Source organism: Bombus flavifrons, chromosome 3 (assembly GCF_040668555.2).
Source record: "Bombus flavifrons isolate JBK064 chromosome 3, iyBomFlav1_principal, whole genome shotgun sequence".
NCBI lineage: Eukaryota > Metazoa > Arthropoda > Insecta > Hymenoptera > Apidae > Bombus > Bombus flavifrons.
In genome coordinates this window covers 10,197,979-10,221,668 of record NC_138444.1, presented here as the reverse complement: position 1 = coordinate 10,221,668, position 23,690 = coordinate 10,197,979, and the positions used below count along the sequence as shown (strand labels likewise).

Sequence of the window (23,690 nt, the reverse complement as noted above, 5' to 3'; positions counted from 1 at the left end):
TTTCACTTGTAACGTACCATGAAACCGACACAAATAATCAGACTGGCTCGTTAAAAACAATCCATCGTTATCATCGTTCCCATCTCTTCTCATAGTTATTCAAATAGTCATAAATGAAATTGTTTTAATAAAAATCAGCGTATGTGAGAGATTCATGATAATCGAACAGCTGATAATCGATTTTTTAGATAATAATGTATATTCTAGTAGTTAAAAGCAAGATTCCCACCACTACCACGTGAATTTCCTGCATTTTACCCTGGCAGCCACCGATACACACTGAGATATGCTATACCGTAACGTTTAATCATTGCGAAACATTTTGTTATATTTGCGCATTTTTAACCCACAAACCGCTGTAATATTCTGTTGGCAACTAAGTGATTGCGGATTTTGTCAATACCGCCTTGTTGAGAATTGTGGATCTTTGAAGCCGAAATAATGTTACAGGAATACTATATTTACGCTTGGAATTAATATTAGGATAGTTATACAGGGTGATTGGTAACTGGTGGTACAAGCGGAAAGGGGGTGATTCTACGCGAAAAAAGAAGTCGAAAATATAGAATAACAATTTTTCGTTTGAGGCTTTGTTTTCGAGAAAATCGACTTTGAATTTTCGCTCGGTACGCGTGCGGTACGTTATAGCGGATCTCACTGTAGATCGTTGTCTCGATGGAAAAATTAAAAAAAAAAAAAATTTTATTCTATATTTTCGGCTTCTTTTTTCGCGTAGAATCATCCCCTTTCCGCTTGTACAACCAGTTACCAACCACCCTGTATATTTATTTTATGGACGATTTCGAATATATTCATCGATACACGCTTGTACGCGTCTCAACACTTTCTTCTATACCCGACTGTTAACCGACTGAATAGTTTACATTCATCTGTTTTCACACGCACACACATACCTTCACACACTGATACCCACATACAAGTATCTCTACTACGCATTTAATCCAGTCCAGCACAGGAAATTATACATATCTCGACACACCTAATGACAAAATCCGCAATCACTTAGTCGCCAATCCAATAATATCAACCACATTGTAACAAGCTAACGAATCATTCGCATCGTTGAAGATCTATTAATCCGTGAAATTTATCTTATCGTAGACGATAGTGCAGAAAAATGTGGCGACGAACGAGGGCCATCGATGACCATCGTGACAAGAACCAGTTGCTCTGCTGTATTCTCCAAAAGCAAAGTTATACGTACCATTGACTTGCGTCTGCCAAACAGCGTCACCAACACCCCACAGCCCGGAAACCGTGTAAAAAACGTAAGGGTTATCGGGGTTAGGTTTCCAGTGGAGTAGCACGACGATAAGACTAACGTGAACGATAGCACCCAGCACCATAAGTGGCTGTCTTCCGACGAATTTCATCAAAGAGCCGAAGACCAAGGAGCAAATAGCGTTCACCACTCCGAAGCAGATCATAACGTAGCCAACCCGGTGTACACCCAACGCGCAGGAAATGTAGGCCTGAAAAAGAGAAGGATCGAGTATTGTTAAGATCCAGCGATGTTCGTGAAAACGTGACAGACGATGTCACATTGATTCACGGAATGTCTGGTTACAGGTAGCGATAGGATACATTGCATCGTTCGTAACGGATCGATGAAATCCAGTTGATAGGAAAGGATCGTAATAAAAAGATTACAGGTTCGATGGTATTCAACAGCTGAGTTTTATGCGGCTGTCGTAAGGCGAGTGGTCGATTCTACTTTTTCCTCGTTTCTGAATTTCGTTACGTAAGTTACACGATTTGATGTTTCATTCTCGAGGAACGACTGATCTTCTGTGAGTTCGACGACGTAAAGATGGCATAAATAATCGTAGCTTCTGCGATAAAATTGAAAAGAATGCTGATATTTTTATTAAATTATTTTTCGGAAATTTTCATTACTTCTAAAAATTACGATGGAAACCCATCTACGCGAACATCGTTTCTTCGAACGACGTTTCGTGGTTAACGCTCGATTAATTGAAGTTTCGCTGCTTCAACTTGTCAACCTGAACTCGAGATCCTATTATACGAACGAAAAGTGGCAGGTAGCGGGGATAATTGGCAAACTGCCATTATACGAACTCCAATTATATAAACTTTTTGTCCCGCGACTAATACGGATAAGTAGAGTCCTACGGTATGGAGTTGATCAATGTGATCAATCGATCGTGAGCGATCTTATCCTGCATACTGGGTGTTCGTTAATCAGAGCATCTCATTGTTGTAGTTTTCTTACGAATGTATGTTATGTGTTATAATTTTCTATGATCGAGAAATTATTATACAGGGTGATTGGTAACTGGTGGTACAAGCGGAAAGGGGGCGATTCTACGCCGAAAAAGAAGTCGAAAATATAGAATAACAATTTTTCGTTTGAGGCTTTGTTTTCGAGAAAATCGACTTTGAATTTTCGCTCGGTACGCGTGCACTTTATCACGTCTCGTTATAACGGATCTCACTGTAGATTTAAAAAAAAAATTTTTTTTTAAATAAAAAAAAAAAATCTTTATTCTATATTTTCGACTTCTTTTTTCGCGTAGAATCACCCCCTTTCCGCTTGCACCACCAGTTACCAACCACCCTGTATATTCAACAAAGAAAAGAAGAGATAAATGAAAATTTACTATTCTCGAGTTTTTCTGTTATTTTAAGATACCTGTACTAAATATTTCTTTTCCGTCCAATACCTAGTCCTTGTTTTTGCACATATGAAATGTAAATTCATATGTGATATCACATAAAAGAATTATATTTATAATATATGATAGCGAAATATGGAAGAACAAGTTAGAAGATCGAACGAGGATGTGCGTGATTAGAGAAGCTGTAAGTCCAAGTCGCGTTTCTTGGCCGCGAAATGGAAATTAAATTATTATTATTATTATACAGGGTGGTTGATAACTGGTGGTACAAACGGAAAGGGGGTGATTCTACGCGAAAAAAGAAGTCGAAAATATAAAATAAAAATTTCTTTTTTAATTTTTTTTTTAATTTTTCCATCGAGACAACGATCTACAGTGAGATCCGTTTTAACGTACCGCACGCGTACCGAGCGAAAATTCAAAGTCGATTTTCTCGAAAACAAAGCCTTAAACGAAAAATTTGTATTCTATATTTTCGACTTCTTTTTTCGCGTAGAATCACCCCCTTTTCGCTTGTACCACCAGTTATCAACCACCTGTATATTATAGAATCATAATATAATAGGAACTAACACACTTAGGAAGAATATTTAATATACCTCGAAACAACTGAAATATTAGAAAACAATAAATTCAGACGATAGAAGTAACGCGGAGACTAAAAATTTCTTTCCTATATTTACTTCTATCATAAATTCCTTCTTCGAGAAACATCGTATCTCAAAAATCGTCTGTCGCGTAAGAATAATACAATTTGACGAAATTCTCACGATAGGAAGAACGCAACGTGCGAAACAATGCTGATAACGTGAATCCAAAGTAAGGAAACTCGATTACAGAATCAAAGAAATTTCGCTGACACTGTGGATGCTGCGAAGATGCGTTCGTCGTTCCTACGTGCTTTCATTTAGCCACTTCGTGTGCGTGATAGCTGCGCAGGGTCCAGCCACACCATCGCATCGATGCACCAGTAGAACGAGAAAAAAAGAAGAAATACTGGTTCACGAGATTCCAGGTATGGAAGTGGTATCGGGGAATTGCTGCAAGAATAAGATTCTGGGCTATTTATAACATGTCGAACCAGCTGATTCAATGGAAGTCAGCATCCCAACATCCCCGATGCTTTCCAGTAGCGTTTATTCTTCCAATTACTTTATTCCTCGCCCAATTTGCCCACATATTTCATCATCGAACTGGTTTCCAACAGGTTTACCTTCCAAACTGTATCATCTCCTTTTGCTCCTTTTCTTCCCCTTCTCTTTTTTCCTCATATTTTGCATACGCATACGTCTATACTTATATCATTGCTCGTAAGTACGTCGACACTATGATCGATTGGTCAGTAATCCTGTCGCGCTGTTTTGCTCGTTTTCAAAAACCGATATCCGTATCTCTGCAACGTTACATGATATTTCAAGTGCATTGAAAATAATTTTCAATTCATTTAAGGAGAGATAGGGAAATTCAGATACGAAGAAATTTGAATACGAGATTTCTGTTCGAACGCGTGTCTGTTTCCATTTCGTTGTTTGTTAATGTCGAAGTGGTTATCGCTTTTAAAAAAAATAAAAAAAAGAAGGGAAAAACTCTACATGATTTGTTTAGTCTTCTAGTATTTTTTGAAATAAATTAATTTGAATGAAAAAGAGAAAGGCGGCTGGCAAATGTACTTGTGAAGGCATTGACAAATTAATTTTCAGATATTTACGACAAGAATTAGAAAAATATTAAGAGATAATTTGTAAATTTGAGAAATTTGTAGGGATGTAGAGTTTTAGGGAGGGTGTTGAAGTGGTCACCACTTATAAGAAAACTCTACATCTGGTCTTTTTAGTTTTCTCAAGCACTGAAGCCACCGACAGCGCGTAGACAAAAGACTGCGACGAAGTCAGACCATAAACAGTAGTAACACAGCTAGCGTGCGGATCTGGACCAGCTCAAATTGTATTCTTACTTATAATTACACTTTTATTTAAATATATTTTCTGCCTCACAATTTATCCACGAGTTTTCTCTGTTTACACATTGAATAACCTCAACAGTTAAATCAAACGTTTGGTTCGCTCATACGAGAGCAAATTAAGGCAAGAAAGGACGAACGCTGGTGAAATACGTACGAGGACGGATAGGAAAGTTTGAGGTATCGCCGCTGGGAATTGCATTAATTGTTATTGCTATTGTCATTCCGGGAACTTTCCAACCTGCCCTCGTATCTATACGAACGAATGGAAAATTACTTGCCACTGCTTCGCGTACTCTTACTACGAAATTATCACGAGTTTTTCTATTTGAATTTCGTAACTAAATTACATCCTGCCAAATTTAAAGGAATACCCATTAGTAACGTGAATTACCAAGAAAATGTAGCTGGCAGACTCGCGCTTATCTTCGATAGGAATTAGTCATTTAATTGCAAGGATCTACGACGATTTTATTCTTTACGATCATTGCACTTATACACATGACGCTATGTAAATCATTTTTTACAAGATAATCGCAAAGAACTAAATTGACGTTCTAAGAACCTTGTAATTGTTAAATCTTGTGGAAACGTCGTTCGAGAGGCTCTTTGTACTCGAACGTGGCAAACTAGGAATTTACAGCAGACTTCTAAGACTCGGGTTCCTAAATTCTAATCGCAAAATTAAAAACAAAAAAAAAAAGAATTTATTTCAAACTAATACTAACTAATACTAATGATTCACATACTTATACGATTCTCGCGTACCATTAGCAAAATATTATCTTTTTAATGGATAACTTTCAAACGCACGCTTTACCCAATTTCTCAAGGAAATAGACGATAATGTTCTTTTTTCTTTCGCGTATGAAAATTCAGCGTTACCAAAGATCAAACAAGTATAGTTACGAGCAATGCCGTATTTATACGCCATTCAGTTTCATGCTGGCGATTTTTTAGTTGTACGCAGAGCCAATAGTATATTATACAACTTATAATTTAAAGTCATTCAGCGCTTTAAAAGCCAAAGGATGCGTGCTTCAGCCGATATTTCAGCATATCTGTGATCAGTAGCATGTATTTCCGGAGAACAATTGTACGACCTCGCATGGCCGTTACGCATCACGAACCTGCCGTTCTGTATCCGGTTAGTATCCGGGTGATCCTAGCCAGGTTTTTGTGTTGCATCTGATGAGGATAATGATTAACGATTTTAGTTTACTGTTCGCTTTTGTTACTGCGTTTCTTCTTTTTTCTCTCTCTCTCTCTCTCTCATCCAATGGATTTTCATCGTCCAACATGATACCATTACGTTCATACGACGATACCACGTAAGATATTTTACGATCAAACCCCTGTTCGACTTTTGTTTTTGCAAAAAGACGTAGAGATATCGGCGATGAGACCAAGTTCACGTAGTTCTACTTGTAATAAAAATCGCGTAAATTACGTGTTCTTAGTGCGTTTATGGGAAATCGAGGGACGTAGAAGGTGGCAGAATGCGCGTAACGTGTAAAAATATGCGAACTATTTAACGCTAGAACTACCACACCAGCCGAATTGACTGCTTTTACAAATTTATTTTCAAATTTCTACTTCGTGTTATATTTTTTTTCCGCAACGATAACTAAAGGAATAATACAATGAATTTTATTTCGTTCTTTATGTATTCAAACTAAAAATAATTTTGTATCAAGGCTACTTATACCAATACCAGTCGAAATGACTGGTATTTGTCAAAGGGTAAAAGGGTCCTGCAATCTGTTTATCGAACCCCAATTAACCAATTTCTTCGTTTTGTACAACTTGCCACGCGTTTTTCAAATTTCTACTGCGTATCATTCGATATGATGATACCAGTCATCAGGAAAATTCCGGATCGATCGCTAGATAACTAGATGCTAACGGTGGAAATACCACACCAGTCAAAACAACTGGTTCTACAATTTCATAAATGTGTCGACCCTCGTTTAGGGGTCATGATCCCAGATGGATTAGTAATACGAAAAATGTACTACATAGCATGAAATTGCTTCTGTAAGAAAGTAATAAATCGATAAATATGAAAATATTCTATTATTACGTATTTTTTAAAGGCCATTCATTTTGACTGGTTTTGATAGAAATAGCTTCGCGCTAACTATCTGTAGTTCTAGTGTTAACAGTATCCAGTTATAATATTTGACGAGTGAAACGAATCTCTGGCTAGATCCTGATCTTTTAATTCGTTGCAAATTCAGTCCATGTATAAAAATATCAATTTCCGTAAATATCCGTCATCCGTCTAACTCGTCGTACATTTCTTTGCTATTTATTGCCGTTCGTTCACGCGATACGAGTTCACGTTCGGATATGTGTAAGTGGATTTAATCGGCGAAAGTTCGGTTAATCGGCCATTAACTGTTGAACCTCGTTGCGGTAAATGAAATTGTAATAAAACGCAAGCAACGAGAAGCGAATAAATGGAATACAGACGAACCAAGTTCAGAATTAACGATAAAAATTCTATTAAAGAAATGTTATTGTTACAAAATTATTTATTTTGCTACGATATGCTAGAGTGGCAGCATTGAAATTGTGTTGCAAATTTCTGAAACGAGCAACGAAGAATTCTTGGATAATCGGCTGGATAATTCTGCGTAAACCATTATTCTAACCAATATTATTATACTTTTAAATGGTCGGTCACGTTTCACGAGATCGTCTCGATTCTTCGCTTCGGTTCCTTCGACGTGAAGAGATTCATCCTCGAATGCATAATAGTTGGTTCGTAATCGATGTCTTATCGAACCAAGCTTCCACCGACAACGGGCTCGTTCATTTTGTAACGAGCAGCGTGGGCGAAGTTATACGAATCTCATTGTTGTTCGATTGTTCTGCCTCGTGAGTCGTAAATAATTGCCCGAGTCGTTAAGCAACCGTCGGACAATATATCGTCGAACTCTTGGAAACTCGTTAACTTAATCCTTAAATGCGTGGTTTTTGTCCAAACGCAATAAAACGCGTTGAAATTGTTAGTTTATTCGTCGCAAGATCGTAGAGAAAGTTTTACACGGAGAGAGAATTCGTTGTCGAACGATCGCGTAATACGCTTAGAACGTATAAATAAATCGCAGACTCTATGTTATAATAACAATAACAGTTCGTACGAAGATTATAAAAATAATAGAATAACAAATATGGGATAAATACAAGGATATATAAAACACGATAAAATAATAAAAAATAAGAAATAGTTTACGCTTACGTCAACTAACTTAATATCTTATCGATCTTGTAATATCTCGATTAAAATGAATATTCGTAAGTGCTATTATGTAAATCATTATGTATACATGAAATGAGTATTTGTGTAATCACGTACGACGATATCGTGCTTTCAAAAATTAATTAAACTCTCCATCGAGGAAATCTCGTTCGTAGATTGTTAAAGAAAAATCAAGTTCTTACATCGAAGACGAAAAGCTAATGTGTTTTTTTTCTTTATTTTTGCTCGTAACACATCGTTTGATTACATCGATGTGAAATTAGAGTTTCGTAGAAGTTGTCAACAGTGCTAATTACTCACTTGTGTAAAGTCTGCACCGATGAACGCTTGCTCCATGCCGATCCATATTGTGATTGGTATAAGGAGCTGCTGATAAGGCTTCTTCAGTTGATAAGCAGTTGCCGAGAGCAATTGTATACCACTGAGCTCTTGACTGTCCACTTTTCTTTGTTTCTCGCCATACCTGTAACAGGGAAGAGGAGAATTCTCGTTATTCCGTCCGAATTAAGTCTAAGCTCTCGTCGCGCGACTAATTTGAGAAGTTGCCTCGAGGTTGCAGACACGATCGACAAGTGGAAATGACACAGAAATGGTAAACGACGCAAGTGTCGGAAGTGAAAATTGTCCGTGTCGCAGGAGAAACGGATGTCTGTTAATTTCGACGATCTTCGTAAATTCCTGATCGAACGTCGTGCACTTTCAGGCTTCACCGTCTTTAAATTTGGAAGAAAAATAAATAAACACCAGAGGAGGAAAAGATTATGATAAATCCATTCTTATTGGTTCTTCCACGTTTACTGTTCGATAATTGAAAATACTATGCCCGATGTTTGACGAGTATTTCAATGGTCCACGTGAAAGATGCCAATCCTTAGAAAAGTAAGCGACGAATGTACGAAGTTTGGCAAGAAATCAAATCTATAATTTGCAACGATAAGTATCTTGAAATGTTGTGACAATCGGTATTTTTAAATCTTCAAACGTAATACAATGTTATATTATCAAAATTGTAGTTTTATCTAGATTTAGGATTAAGTGTCTGGTTTTATCAGCTAAAAGAACGTGGCATATCATCGTGCTCTTTTAACCGTAGCTTAAATCCTGTAGTTTTCAAATAGCGTAACAACGCAATCAAACCGTAAGTGTATTGTTGTAGAGACTTATCTGACTTGGTATATTTATTCTAATACATTTGTGGTGCCGGTTTCCTATGCTAAATAAGTAATCTCGAACGCCTGTGACAGTAGAGGCTGTCAATGGAGCCTTGATACTCCCATGATTTGAAATGTACGTATTGCGAAATGTTGACAGGAATCAGTGAGGTAGAACGCCCGTAGATTGATTAACAACTAGTTGGAATATACTAATCGTGATATGCAAAAAGAATTGGTCAAAGACAAACACAAGTATTTCCTGTTTTGAAATATGATTTCTGACACTTGAAGCATTAACTTGTAACTCTTTTTACAGTTACATACGCACAACATTTCTCTCAAAACACCTGCGACAGATTATAATTGTTTAAACAGTTGCGGATAACGAGACGAGGGTAATTGGAATTCCCATTTTTCTTTATTTAGAAATCTTTCTATGCGTAGTTTAATTTTTATCAAAGGTCAGTTAATTAGCACGCGATAAAATGTAACCGTTCTAAATAGCTACTGGATCGTTCAAGAAGCTGTCGATGGCAGTTTTAATTGTCGATTTAATTCGCTGTATACCGTATATTATACGTTTGTTCGATGAATATGAAACGCAGGAATTAAAAATAAAAATCTGACGAAACCTATAGAAGGAGCGTTGTTTTCCAACAGAAAGCAAAGATCTTCTATTCTCAGACAAAATAAATCATCTTATTGGTATTTTGATTTTTGCGAAACGTTGTTTTCATTACAAGAAGCTGGATATTCCAGAAGATTATAAAAATCGTTTCCAGGAATCTATTGCTAAGAAAAAAACAAGTTTTGCGGAAAAGTAATGACGAAACTATCTAACAAACAATAAACAGTTGTTAAAGAAACGATGCTTATACTGTTTAGTAATATATTATACAGGGTGGTTGGTAACTGGTGGTACAAGCGGAAAGGGGGTGATTCTACGCGAAAAAAGATGTCGAAAATGTAGAATAAAATATTTTTTTTTTTTAACAATTTTCCATCGAGACAACGATCTACAGTGAGATCCGTTATAACGTACCGCACGCGTACCGAGCGAAAATTCAAAGTCGATTTTCTCGAAAACAAAGCCTCGAACGAAAAATTTGTATTCTATATTTTCGACTTCTTTTTTCGCGTAGAATCACCCCCTTTCCGCTTGTACCACCAGTTACCAACCACCCTGTATAAAGATATATTGTATAATTAAATTTCTGATTACACGACAGGATCAGTCATTTTTCATAGGTTCAGAGCAGAGGAAGAGATTCGTTGTTAATCGTTCCATCTTCGTCAGAATCTCCAATCTACGCTGTAATAAAGCAAACCAACACTTAATGAGCAATAAACTTTACATTTACAAGACGCGGGCTCATTAAAACGAACGTTCGTCTCTCGAAGACACGACCGGTTGATCGAAGGAGTAATTTTACAAGTGGTACGATATAAAATTCTAGTCTCGGTATACTTTAACGTTCAAGTTCATCCAAATCAGACGTGGAAAGCTTAAGCGTAGCATTGTAATCTTGCGATACGTTCGTCTTACAAAAACATAGTGCACAAAATAACTTCTCCTTGAAAATTCCCTCGAATGAACTCTGTACATTTATACGCACAGAAACAGACTTAACGTGCATGTACAGGATGCTTCACGCAACTGAGTCAAACAAACAGGTGTCGTTTGTCTGCTATCTGGAAACCGACGAAAATCGAAGCTTTTTGCCATCTTGGTATCTTCTCGTTCAATGTCAAATATTTAGTCGCTACTTCGTAGCAGTCAGTGTGTAACTTTGCTTGGAAGATAAATATCGTTAAATTTAATTTCGCAAAATGTACGAAGTGGAAAACTAGGAAAGACGCAAGTCTTCGTATTATGTTATGCATATGCACTGTCGTTTTAGTAAGCGCAAAGTCGTGTTTGCACGAGGTGTTGGAGAAAAGCTTTGGCATAACATCGAAGCAAAAATTCAAATAAATCAACGATGTTTCTTTTCACGCTATTTTCAACGAAAGAGGACACGATCGAAACAAACAACGAAAGAAAACGATGCAAAGTGCGTAGCGGAATTAGAGATGCGTCGATTGCTATACGAAAAACTGTGTAGCTCCATTTAGAAAAATACGGATAACGAATAAAGAATCTTGAAAATACTCCCATTTCGAAAATGTCTATATACGTCAAATCGCCTATCATCCGAGACCACTGAATCTCGCCTAATGAAACTTTCTTCTCTATCTTCTATCTTTGCGTAGCTATATCTTGACCCGTTCACGTGGAACACCTTGTACGTACACCGTACACCGTACAAAGTGGTAGTACGTACTTGCTTCGTTTCGCGATGAAGGCTGGCTACGTTCGTTATATCTCGGCGAAAAACCGGTTCAAATTTTTGTCACGGTTTTTTCACCGAAAGAAAATTCCGAATTCAAGTCGAACGTGAAACGCGTGTACAGGTTCGAACGCGTAACACAACCGGAAAACGACAGCAGAGGGTGGATTTTTACACGAGTTGCTGGATCCACTATCGGCTACGAAGGTCGATAATTTCGAGAGAGAAAGATCGCGGAAATCCTCATGGCGAGCGTGTCAGGCAGAGAGGCAGGCGAACACTCGTAAAAGAGCCGTTCAACAGAATCCGGTAAATTATCCTGCCGCTAAATTTAGCCACGGATCACTTGAATACGATCTACCCTGAGGGGGCTGAGGGATCAGCGATTCAGCAGCCAGAAGAAAGTCGGTGGAACGAAGCAACCCGGCCGACGTACGAGAGAAGCCGAGGTTTTTAGAGTCGCTGCAGCCTCGGGCGACGTTCGCCAATTCGCCAAATAAATTTTAAACGGCCTGGTGCTAAACGACCGTGGCCATCTTCTTGTGGTCAGCATTCAAAGGTACGTTTTACGACCCGAGAAATCTGTGTTGTTTGGATTTCTGGCGATTATTAACCCTTAAACCATTAAATGGTCAAGGATGGGTAAGATCTCGCAGCGGTATATCTTTTTGAAATTGTCGAATTAACGAAATTAAACAAGCGGCGTTTTATTATCATTGAGCAATGAACAAAGGATAGAAAAATTATCGTTCGTAATGGTTATAAATAATTACGATAATTATTGCGAGAAGATAGTATTAAAACAAAATTCGAATGGTGTGCGTTCATGATAGATTTCAAGTGTTAAAATAAGAAAATCTGTATATTCTTCTGAAAGTTTAGAAATCTATTATCGAATCTACTAAATATACCTGTCATATATTTATATGATTTATAGTCTACTTGGTATATTTATTATCATATATCTGTAATATTCCTATATTTATCTTATTTTTATTATTATCGTATTTTAAAGAGAAGACACGTGTACTATCTTCCAATGAGCTTGTAAATTAATTTTATTCTAACGTAAAAGGATTCGAACGAAACCTTGAATCTTAACACTTTTTTCATCGCTGAAGTATACTTTTCTATTTACATTTTCTTGCCAATTCTCAGAGTCATCGATGTCTGTTTGAAGATTTTGCAATGGCCAATCATCGCTTGAAACGAGTCTCGCTAGTTGTATCAGGGACAAACATATTCTGGTCACTTGACAAATATACGTATGCTTTACACTGTACACTGGACGCTGTTTTGAGAAAGTTTTAAGACTTGTTGTTGCCTTAAAACACGACGAATTTCGTGGTGTAAGTGACTTACATGGAAGATCAGAAGAAACACGAAATCGTAATGAAATATGTTTAACAGCGAATAGCGTACAATTGGTTACGTTCTTAGCGCTAAATTTCTTGGACGAGAGGCTTGACATAATCTCCTGAATTGAACTCGAGAACAGCAGTAAATTAATTACACGCTAGATACTGGATGTCTGGGTAATCGAAAGTTCGCCAGCAAGGATTTACGTAAACCTAGTTACGCGAAAATCGTTCTGTATTGTTTCTTTCCTCCTGAACTCGCGAGCATAATTTCCATTCTCAACGTCGAGCGACAAACAGAGTTTTACGTGAAACTCGTCACTCATTTTTCTACGACACTTTAATCATTCTTAAGAAACAGCTCTATTAAGAATGAAACAAATACGAAGCTGTTCTCGTAGAAAATATTACATTACTATGTATTTATCGAATCGTTAGTGTGGATGTATCCTTCTTCATATAACAATTGTTTTTATTACCTTAATATACAAGATAAAGATATATTTCAGTATATAGTAAATTTATTAAATTTTAGTTAGGTACTATTAACGTAATACTAATTCGACAACATAAACGAGGAAACGTAAAATAAAACTATATATACGATTTAACGGTACGACGTAACAAGAATATTTTCGTAGCTACTTTCATTTCGAAAGGAACCGAGTAACATCAAGTTACGTAGAACAATTTTTAACAGCGTTATTAAAATAAAGATCTTCCAAGAATCAAACAGTTAGATATCGTCATTAAATACGATGCCAATCATGTTCATTAACATAGTTCCCAAGACGGTTGAGAGGAAGTGCCAGATAAAATCCTCCTGCCCCTGCGCAAAGTTTTCATCGACCGCCACGAGTCAACGTTCACGTTCGCGAACCTAATGTTACGTACTATATTTCCGTTAAAGTAGCTCTAACTCGCACTGTTCTACGAATCGATCTGCCAACAAACACGAAACTACTGTTCCAAATTATTTCATCGCTTAGATACATATCTTTGATTACAATTTTTATGTAATTCAATTAGGAAATTCCGAACAAACGAATTTATAACGATTATATCATTCGTGGTTGTTATTCGCGATGACGTTGATATTTAAACATTAACATGTATGTACATATAATTGTCTCACGAGTAAACACAAATAATTCTATTCTTTCTGCGATTCCAACTGTGAACTGGTGTCGGAGTTAAACGCATGCCGAACATAACGTCGGCCTCGATCTGACCTCCTTACCTTACCTTCGACCTTAGCCTTAACACGCTAATGATACCTGAAAATGTTTCTTGTAACTGCACCGCGAATATTTACGTAAGTTTGTTTGACTACGAAGACAAATAAAGAAACAGAGAACCTATAGAGAAATTTGTTTTATCTACTTAAGTACTGTGCTGGGTGCTACACTTTGCACGCTATATATATCTTTGCACATAATACGTATTTCGTGCATTTTTGCACTTATAATATTTATAAGCTTGCGCGTATTTCGACGAGTCACCGTACGCGTTATACGTCGCAATTATCTATATCGCACTTGTCAAATACAATTTAATTTCGTAAACTTATAACGATATATTGTGTCATTTACGTTTCACTGTCTTTTATCTACCACTGACCATCGTATACTTAATACAAATCATAGACCTTATTGACTCGAGATTGTCGAACGTTAAATATTATTCGATCCTGGTCTGCGATTGTGCAGTGCGCGGTACGAATGTCAACGTACGTGCAAGTCATGCACGTGAACATTCTAACTAGAATGTGTCAGCTTGTAAACATTAAACAAGCCATCGGCTAATCCAAATACATAATTCAAGAATGTCTGACTCATAGTCCGCCACCGATTGCACTTCTAGCTGCGTTAACTATACGTATCTACATATATCTAATGAACGGAGGAGAAAGAAAGAAAAGAAAAGAAGAAGAAGCGAAGGAAAGGAGGAAAAACGAGTGATCATAAATATGTTTGCGGAATGGAATGAAGCATTAGCCGTGGACCGTTAATCGATCGTAAACGTGTGTGTGACAAACGCGAGGTGGAAAACATCGGTCGCGCGAAACCGTTCACCACGATAAAACAACGTCGAAGCGTTTAAGTAGCTTCTGTCGAATGCAAGGTCGCTCGGGTTTCCGGCCACCTTAGTATAGATAGACAGATATATACATACGGATTTAATATCGATACGTGTTCGAATTTTATGGAACGTCACGTACGAGAAACGTGAATCATCCTTTTTTTCTGGGAAAACCGAATCCTTATTGTTTTAGAAATATGAGAAAATATTCGTTGCGAAGGGGAATGATTGCGATAATCGTAGACTGGCCGATTTTTACGCATTTGTGGAAAATTTAACGGTGGATGGAAGCGAGAGAATGAAGGAAACGAAGGAAGAAAAGAGACAGAAGAAAGTAAGAAGAGACAGAAGGAGCTGAGAAGAGAAGGAATACAAGGAGCAGACGAAAAAGGAAAGAGTAGAATGAAGACAAGCAAGAGAAGAGGCGAGGAAAAGGAACAAAAGGAGAGAAGCAAGAAGAGACAAGAAAGAAGAATGAAAAGCAAAGGAGACTAGTCATTAAGAGTAGTAACTATCTTTGTTCCTGTTTGTTCTCAAGTTCAAGCAGAAATAGCTCGATCGCTTATCGAAGATAAGATTTCTCTGCTTCACCTTTCCTCTACCTGTCTGTACAAATTTGTTTTATATACCATATTTCAATCAAGTCAATAATTTATAAACCTATACTTTATCTGACATCTTAGAAATTGCTAGACGCGGATGTTTAAGCAAATTCGTATCTTTACGACCGCAACTAAAAAGATAGAAGCTAAGCAGAGAATTGGGTTTTCATCGATCGAGTATCGATAGATATTATTAATAAAACAGAAATATTACGTTTCGTGTTTTCACCTTTCATGTACTCTCTGTATTTTTTTTTTTTTTGCATTTTTAAATTTGCACTTTAAATTTTCGCGACACAGATTACCAACCGCCATACAGACAAACGTCAATACGCTGTAAAAATGTTTATCTGATTTGCAAGCGTTACGAGAAGATTTGAAAACTAGAAGAATCGAAAGATCGTAAAGAATTTTGTAAATAATAAGGAACAAAATTACACGACGATATTACAGTAAAAACAGGAAAAATTAACTATTTTATTTTTCACATACACGAGCGATGGAAACTATTGTTACCTAATGGAAATTACATTTTTATTTGTACGTCGCTATGATTTATGTCACGGTCTCACAATACTCCATTCAATCGATGAAAGAGACGATATCATAATTGCATTCTATAAGGATAGGTAAAATGCGGCACAAGTATCGTTGATGTATGCAACAAGATACCTTCTTCACGGCAAGTATTTCATTGTTCGAATCGTTTAATGATACAGGAAGCGTGGAATTAGAGAAATGCACGAAGAATGAACTAAAAATAAGCATGGACAAACGATATTCCAGCTACAAGAATTTTCGATGATTGTCAGGTAATTTTCAATTGGTGTAATAATTAAAAGTCTGAACGAAAGATAAGCTAAAGTTATTAATTATACAATTATAAAATTATAAATTACAAGCGAAAGAATTCGAATTTTTCTTTTGATATTTATCGCGATACCGTGAACGAGGAAAGTAAATATGTCGTTCCATTCACAAGTACTATATTACAGAATGAATCTCACGAAAAGAATGTCGTTATTTTGACTTCTCCCGTTTTTTTTTTTTTTTTTACAAAGATTTCCTCGGTATATTTCCGACAGTTTTTCCTCGAACAGTGAATTTTCACGCAATTAATCCATTGATAATAAGAGTCAGTATTGCGTTAAGGCAACATTGTATTTGCATTTTTTTCCATTTAATTTACATTAGATATCGAATTCTGTTTTTCAGTATTGTGATTATGAAAGGAAATTCCAAAGATTCGTCCGATATCTTTCTTTTTCCACTTAGATCGCATAATTTTATGTAGCACGAAGAAATCAAAGTGTTTGTAGCAGCATGATAAACTATTTTTTCATACCATGAAAATATTTATATTTAATATATGTGCTTGTTACGATATTCGAAATATTTTTATGTTTCAATTTCGCTCCTATTTTATCGAACAATAAAATAATTCCGATTGAGATATCTAGCTGGGAGAAGTATTCGCTCGAATATTTCATTACCTGACAGAAACTGCTAAACCTAAACCAATAAACGCATGTACGAGTAAAAGCGACAAAACTTTCCGATCTACGTAATATGCAGTTGCAACACTAGTCGCGACCACTATGCCAGTCGATAGTAGAACTCAGTCAGAATAGCGATTGCAGAATCATTGCAGAACACACGGTGTTACGAATCTTTCATTTATTCGACTTCCACCGTTGAGGAATACTGACACACTGCGTGAATGGCTGATTTTATTATGCACAGCGAGTCTAGAAACTGGGCCGGGTTATAACTCTGTTTCTATTGCGGATAGAAAAAGATCGTAGAGGAACAATTTGCATTCTTTATCAAGCTCTATCATCGTGCATCGATTTTTTTTTATACAATTGCATTAATGCAGTTACAAAGTGCTATTGTATCTTTCTTTTCTTTTTTTTAATAAAACCTTACAGTTTCTTTCGTATTTATTGATTCCTCGTACTATTCCGAACAAAGAAGTGTTAGAATACAATGTCAAAAAAATTAATATTTCCTGAGACAGTTTCATAAATCTTATACAATATCCATTAACGTTAAAATGGATGTTCCAGTGACAATGGATAGTTTGTATAATACAACAGAGCTCCCTAATACGAATACCCTAATATCTGAACGTTCTATTATTATTATTATAATTCTCATCAAGAGAACACTTCCTTCCATTTCAAATTGTATACATATTTGATTAATGCTCGTATACAATGTACTATTTGCTTTATTCGATCGAGTGAATTCTGATTGCATGAGTTTAGTATGAAACTAATAGCGTTTCAACTATGGGGATAAAACACGACGTAAGTTGCAATGTAAGTGCAACAAGATTAGCAGAGATGTATAACGTTGGAGAAGCCACGATCACAGATATTAGAAAACAAGAGCATGATATTGAAAATTATCTAAAGTACGTAGATTACTCGAATCAGCGGTAAGAAAACCTTAAATATACTCGTACAATTAAACGGTTTCATTTCGACAGAGACGATAATAACGAGGATTTTATAGGAATGAAAACAGCCAACGAATGTGGCAACGAAGAGTCGTCTTCTCGTGTCGAAGTATTCGATAAAGAGCTCCGATGATTTCAAAGTACAGGAAGAATGTAACCCTATGCAGTTACTTACGTTGAAAGAATTATATGATTCAACAGCGAAAATAGACACGGGATGCATAAATATTGAAAGAATCAGTCCATTAATCTTAATGCGTATTAGAATAAATGAAATTTCATAGGAGAAAAACGATAGTTCCATCATCCGAAAATTACATTATCCGAACAGGTTTGTCTCCCTGTTAGTCCGGATAAGGAAGGCTCTACCATACATACGATATACGCGCAAAAATTTTCTATGGTGAGCGTTGAAATACTTTCGTGTGTCGGTGTGTTGCTCTGGCCAGGTACGGAGATCGCTAACGCGCGCAAAAATAAAAAGGAGAGAAAATCCAGCGTCATTAAGCGCCATTATAACGTCATCCATGGTACCAGCGGTCGTAACAATGCGGCAAGGTCAGCAAGAATCGCTTTATCTCGAGAGGAAAGAATAAGAGGCGACTAGAGCTGATGGAAACGAGCTGGCGAGTGAATCGGAAACTCGAAGACCTCCTCGGCCAGCCTCTGTGTATCTACCGTGCAAAAGTTTCCCACTGATGATTTTGCTCTTGCAACATGCACACGGGAATGGCTTCTGAACCGTTATAACACAGTACGGTTGGCTGGTGAAGCAACTGCACCGATTCAAGTATGGACTTGGAACGATAAGTCGAGAACTGTGCGATACGATACGACACGTTCGCTATTGCTAATGATATTGTAATAAAGAGCAGCAATAACACGACGTAACGAATTACAATTATTACGTGTTGATTTTTCAATGTAAATAATATTGAAAACGTTTCAGACGAATTAGATAAAAACGTCGAGGAAATCTTCTTAAGATCCGAATCTGTAGTGTGAAATTGTTTATAGCATGGTAGAAACCAAATGATGATAAATATAACAATAATACGAAGGTCAAAATTGATACAAATAGTAATCTATAGTAACCTAAGGAAATTAAGTACTCTAGAAGGTCCTAGAAGCTAGAAGGTCGTAGAAAAGTATGAGGAAAAGGAGGAAAATCGTGGGAGAGACATTGTCGACAAAAAGTATTTGAGAAATTTACAAGTTGCAACGTTAGATATTAAAAATATGTAAAGAGAGATACACTGACGTTAAGAATTGCTCGAAAAAATTGCAACGTAGAGACATGAAAGAAAGAAATATTATCCGAAGAAAATAATTGGAAGAAAGATTCTCTTTTCTTGGAATTAACAATTGGAATTTTCTTGGATTCAAACAAGATTAAAATGATATGTACATATATATATATTGATTTAAAAAATTATTTGAGAAAGTCGGAGGTGAATTTTTCGCGACGTTACTTAATCGACGCTAAGAAAACTTACGACCTACGTTAGAAGACTTACACTAGAAGACACGACTGCAAATTATTTGAGAAGATCGCAAATTGCTACGTTAAAAATTGCATCCAAAAGAAATATGTTCTTAACGAGCGTGAAACTTCAAGTTATGTTTGTAACGAGTAGATAGATTATCGGTGAAGAAACCAAAATCATCCATATGCGATTGGCGTAAGAACATGATTACAGACGTAAAAAAGCGAAGCTAATAAACGCTTGTGTCTGTATTACATTGTCAATGGAAAATGACAGCTGAGACATATACAGTTATTTCTCGCTAATTTCCGAGGCCGATCGCGCGGAATCGTTTACCTCGTTTCGGAATTACGAAGGATCGTGGTTGTGATCGATCGCAACTTATCTTTCCAGGAATCGGAATTCCAGTGGAATCGCAGAATCATCAAACGTGCAATTTCACGCGCAGCACGTGGAATGCGTGTTGCGCTCTGTTATTGTGCAGGTGAATCGACCGAGGATGAATTGGATGTTCATCAAAGCGCAGACTGCCGGAAATCGAAAGTAGTCAAGTGTTTCTGGCACAAGAGATATTCCTTTCTCCTGGCAACTATGTATACCAATACTAAGAAGAGACAAAGGAGCTCCGGCTACAGCTACGTTAGAAAACTTATCGTGTTATGCAGCGTGTTTAATTCAAATAGAAATAGTTCGTTTGAAATTTCTTAGATCTGGATTTTTTAGTCTGTGAAGAAAACTTCTTTTTTTTTTTTTTTTTTTTACTAATTATTGATAATGGAATTTCGGGTGGTTTTACGATGAAAACGTATTCCGCTAGGATTTCAGACCAGTTTTAATGAAAACAAATACGCTTATCGTTCGATTAATTAACAATCTACTCAAGTATAATAGCACACGTAACAGAGTGCGTAATATAAATTGCAACGTATATGTAATAAAAAACTGTGTCATAATATCAAGCGTAAAATGGTTACATAAAAGTAATTTTCTTTCAAACTTAAACAGCTACCAAAAAAGTTCAAATAAAATGGTGATTTCATACTAACTTGATTTTGATGATGTGAAATGTTAGACGTGAATTATTACTAGAACAGGTTCACGAAATAGACTTAATGGAAATCGCATCTAAACCAAGTCGATTTAAAGGATGATAGGATAAACAAAAATGTTTAATGTTACAATTTCGTTTTAATGATTATTATCTGTCTTTGAAGTTCAGAAAACTTTATAGGTATTATTTTTTTGCAATCTTGCTCTTGTAGAAATGTTCGATTTTACGTGTTTACACGAGTTAGTATGACGTATCGACGTGAATAACATGACAGAGGAAAAGAACAATTTTTCCAACCGCTCCGATATTGTGAGGTACGATCGTAAATCAGACTACAATCATGAACACGAGGCTCATATCTGAACGATTCTATGAATGAAGCATGGATCCACGGTAATACGGTATATAATGGTCTAGCCTTTACGTAATTCATAAAGAATCGTAAAATTCGCACTCGAACGATTCTCCTTATTCACGCGGTAAAATACAATCATAATGATTTATATATGTCACTTAAAACGCGAAGAAACTTAAAACGCGATACATATAATATAACAGTTTGTGTTTATAATCCATTTCTAATTGCTAAATAATAACCGCATAGAGGTTTCTGAAAATCTTACGAGATTATGAACATCGAACACGTTTTATACGTAACTATGATATTCTATCTTGCCTTCAAACTGCTTTTAGACAACTTTCGAATATCGGTCAACTCATTAGCTTAATTTTATTATGTCATTTCAGGTCCGAACTACGAACGAAACAAATTTACAAATTGCCACGCAGCGTATTTTGCAAAGCGAAAATATATTCGTTAACAATGAAACTGTTAGATACGAGGATTATATAAAGATATCAGGTAGGGTATTTTATAAATTTTGCAAGTTCGTTTGCAAATTATCATCGTTTCTTCGTAGTTTTATAATTCAATAATTCTCATTATACAAAATAGCCTGCATAATTTTCAAATACTCCGTAATTTTCTAATTCCTTCGTAACTTAGTTCTACGATTCTCCTTATATAACATAGTCTATATAGTTTCATAATTTTCACGATCTTCTGGCTTCTCCATAGTTCGATACTAGAAGCTCATAAATTTGAAATGCAATAATAGCGATAAATAGATGTATTATTTGAACAAGACTCGTAAACTATAACTTCTAATCTTCCTGTTTCTACGCAATGGCCAAGTTCCATGAAAAGATAAAATTCTCTACGTGTCAAAAATATACCTTTTCCTATTCACCTTTAAGATTTCCTGTAAAAGTCTACCTTAGAATTGCTCTTCGGGGTCAACCGTGAAGACTACCGTTGATTACAACAAAAAACTGCCACCACGCGAATCTAAACCTAAACCGCGCTAATGCCCACTTTTTCCCTCCTCTTAACGAATCCTCCATTTCATTCACGTAGATTGTGAGAACGGGCCGCGATAATTCATTTTTTGTTGACACGTTTAGATCACGCATCAGATTCTCCCAGCGACTGGTAAACTGTAGATGAAGCGATAGAAGTGTCGTCACCGTTCTTCACACTTACCATGGGAAGATATCGCTTGGATCTAAAGAGTTGGAAGGCCAGACGCATTAATTATCAATGAAAACGGTACAGACCCCATGCATATGCAAATGTTTAAAACGACACGCACGTTGGTGTATCGATGATGAAGCGTCACCAACGCCAATAGAAAATCAGCATTCCCGCGTGCGCGGCTATTAATATTTTTAGCGTCGGTATATCATTAGAACGTTGCCAACGTCCGGATAAGAGGGCAGACGTCCTTGGTGGACGAGGTAGTATGTACTGTTATGAAAAGATACAAATAATATTGCCCTGTGTCTACAGACAGCGCGTGATTGAAATGCAAATGACGACAACGGATGATCGGGAAAAATTCTCTGTAGCCTGTAAATCTCGGCTCGAGACGGTTTGCTGGTCACGAAGTCACGAATCCTGAGATCACCGATGCTCGAAATGACAAATCTCCGACAGGCCGGCCGGCTCGCTTATATGACTCGATCACTTGCCGGAAGCTATTCGGTCGCTGCGCTGGGCCGAGTCGTTGGCGCCACAATGTAAGTACACGAGAAATGACGGGAGTAACGGGATTTATATTTTGGTTACAAGTACAGTACCGTGCAAATGTCTTGTGGAATTTAGCATAATGATTTCATACTGGCAAGTGATCACGTTATACCTTTGCAATGTGTTACGTATCCTATGAATCTTTGGATATTTGTTTCGCGATGTTAATTGCTTGTCATTTTTCTTCACTTGTAAGTTGTGTGAAGTTTCATTGATAAGTAGAATGGTAAGTTAGTTGTTACAAAACACGTATAAAATGAACTGCCGAAAATAAGACAGGAAGAAACAAAAACAAATAGCTTAAGATAACGAAAATGGAGATGGCAGATAGTACGAAGTGAGGTAATCGAGTTATTTGATAAAAATGGAACCTTTGATGTCAAGCGAATGAAGGATTATACAAAGTATTCATTATTTTAGGGAAAATCTAATCGATGAAAAATAAATTATAAATTAATCCCTATTTTTTTTTAAATATATTCTTCGTGGTAAATTGCTAAAATACAAGCTTCTTAATAATTATTGTTTATCTTTATAGCTCGGGGGTCTTAAATTCACTATCTCGCAAAACGTGTTGTCACAATTTTAAAATGTATCACTGTACTTTTGTATAATAATATATACGTAATTCATACCATATGACAATAAAAGATAATATTATCGTATGTAATATTCTTGCGAATGCTAGTTATCGTATCATATTATATTATTCATTCTTTCGTGCAAGAATGTATGACGAAAACGAATATCTACATACATATGTATGGACATATATTTGAGTTTTTGTTGTATCAATATTGTCAATATTAGCTATAGATTAAGCAGTGCTTGTTGACGAATATACCACATCGATGATTAAAGTATATTTGAACATTTAGAGGTGTCAGGTATTACATTAGATTCTCTGGATGTTTACGAACATATTCATAGCTCCAATCGATCGTGTTTTGATCGAAGAAGACAACATTTTCGTAATCTATTTTACGGTGAAATTTATTTACGTAATCAAAAATACCGTTCACTTTCTTTTTCTTTCTACAGCTCGTCTTATACGTTTTTTCCTCTTCGAAGAGATACGAATAAGGTATGGCAACCGAGTAAATAAATGTACAAGCGTGTCAAGGAACGTTGTATAATTACAACGTTGAGTAGAAATCGTCCTGAAGAAATTTCTTTACTTTCATG

At 36.4% G+C, this 23,690-nt stretch overlaps 1 protein-coding gene across 3 annotated transcripts in view; it reads right to left on the bottom strand.

Annotated features, from left to right (window-relative positions):
* LOC138178260 (UNC93-like protein) overlaps positions 1–23,690 on the bottom strand; it is a 57,588-nt gene that overhangs the window by 5,736 nt on the left and 28,162 nt on the right. For all 3 annotated transcript variants that reach the window (XM_069109927.1, XM_069109925.1, XM_069109926.1), the window contains exons 4-5: positions 8,189–8,351; positions 1,226–1,493 (exon numbers count right to left, since the gene is read on the bottom strand). In XM_069109927.1, the coding sequence (XP_068966028.1) occupies positions 1,226–1,493; positions 8,189–8,351 (431 nt within the window). The remainder of the gene's footprint in view (positions 1–1,225; positions 1,494–8,188; positions 8,352–23,690) is intronic.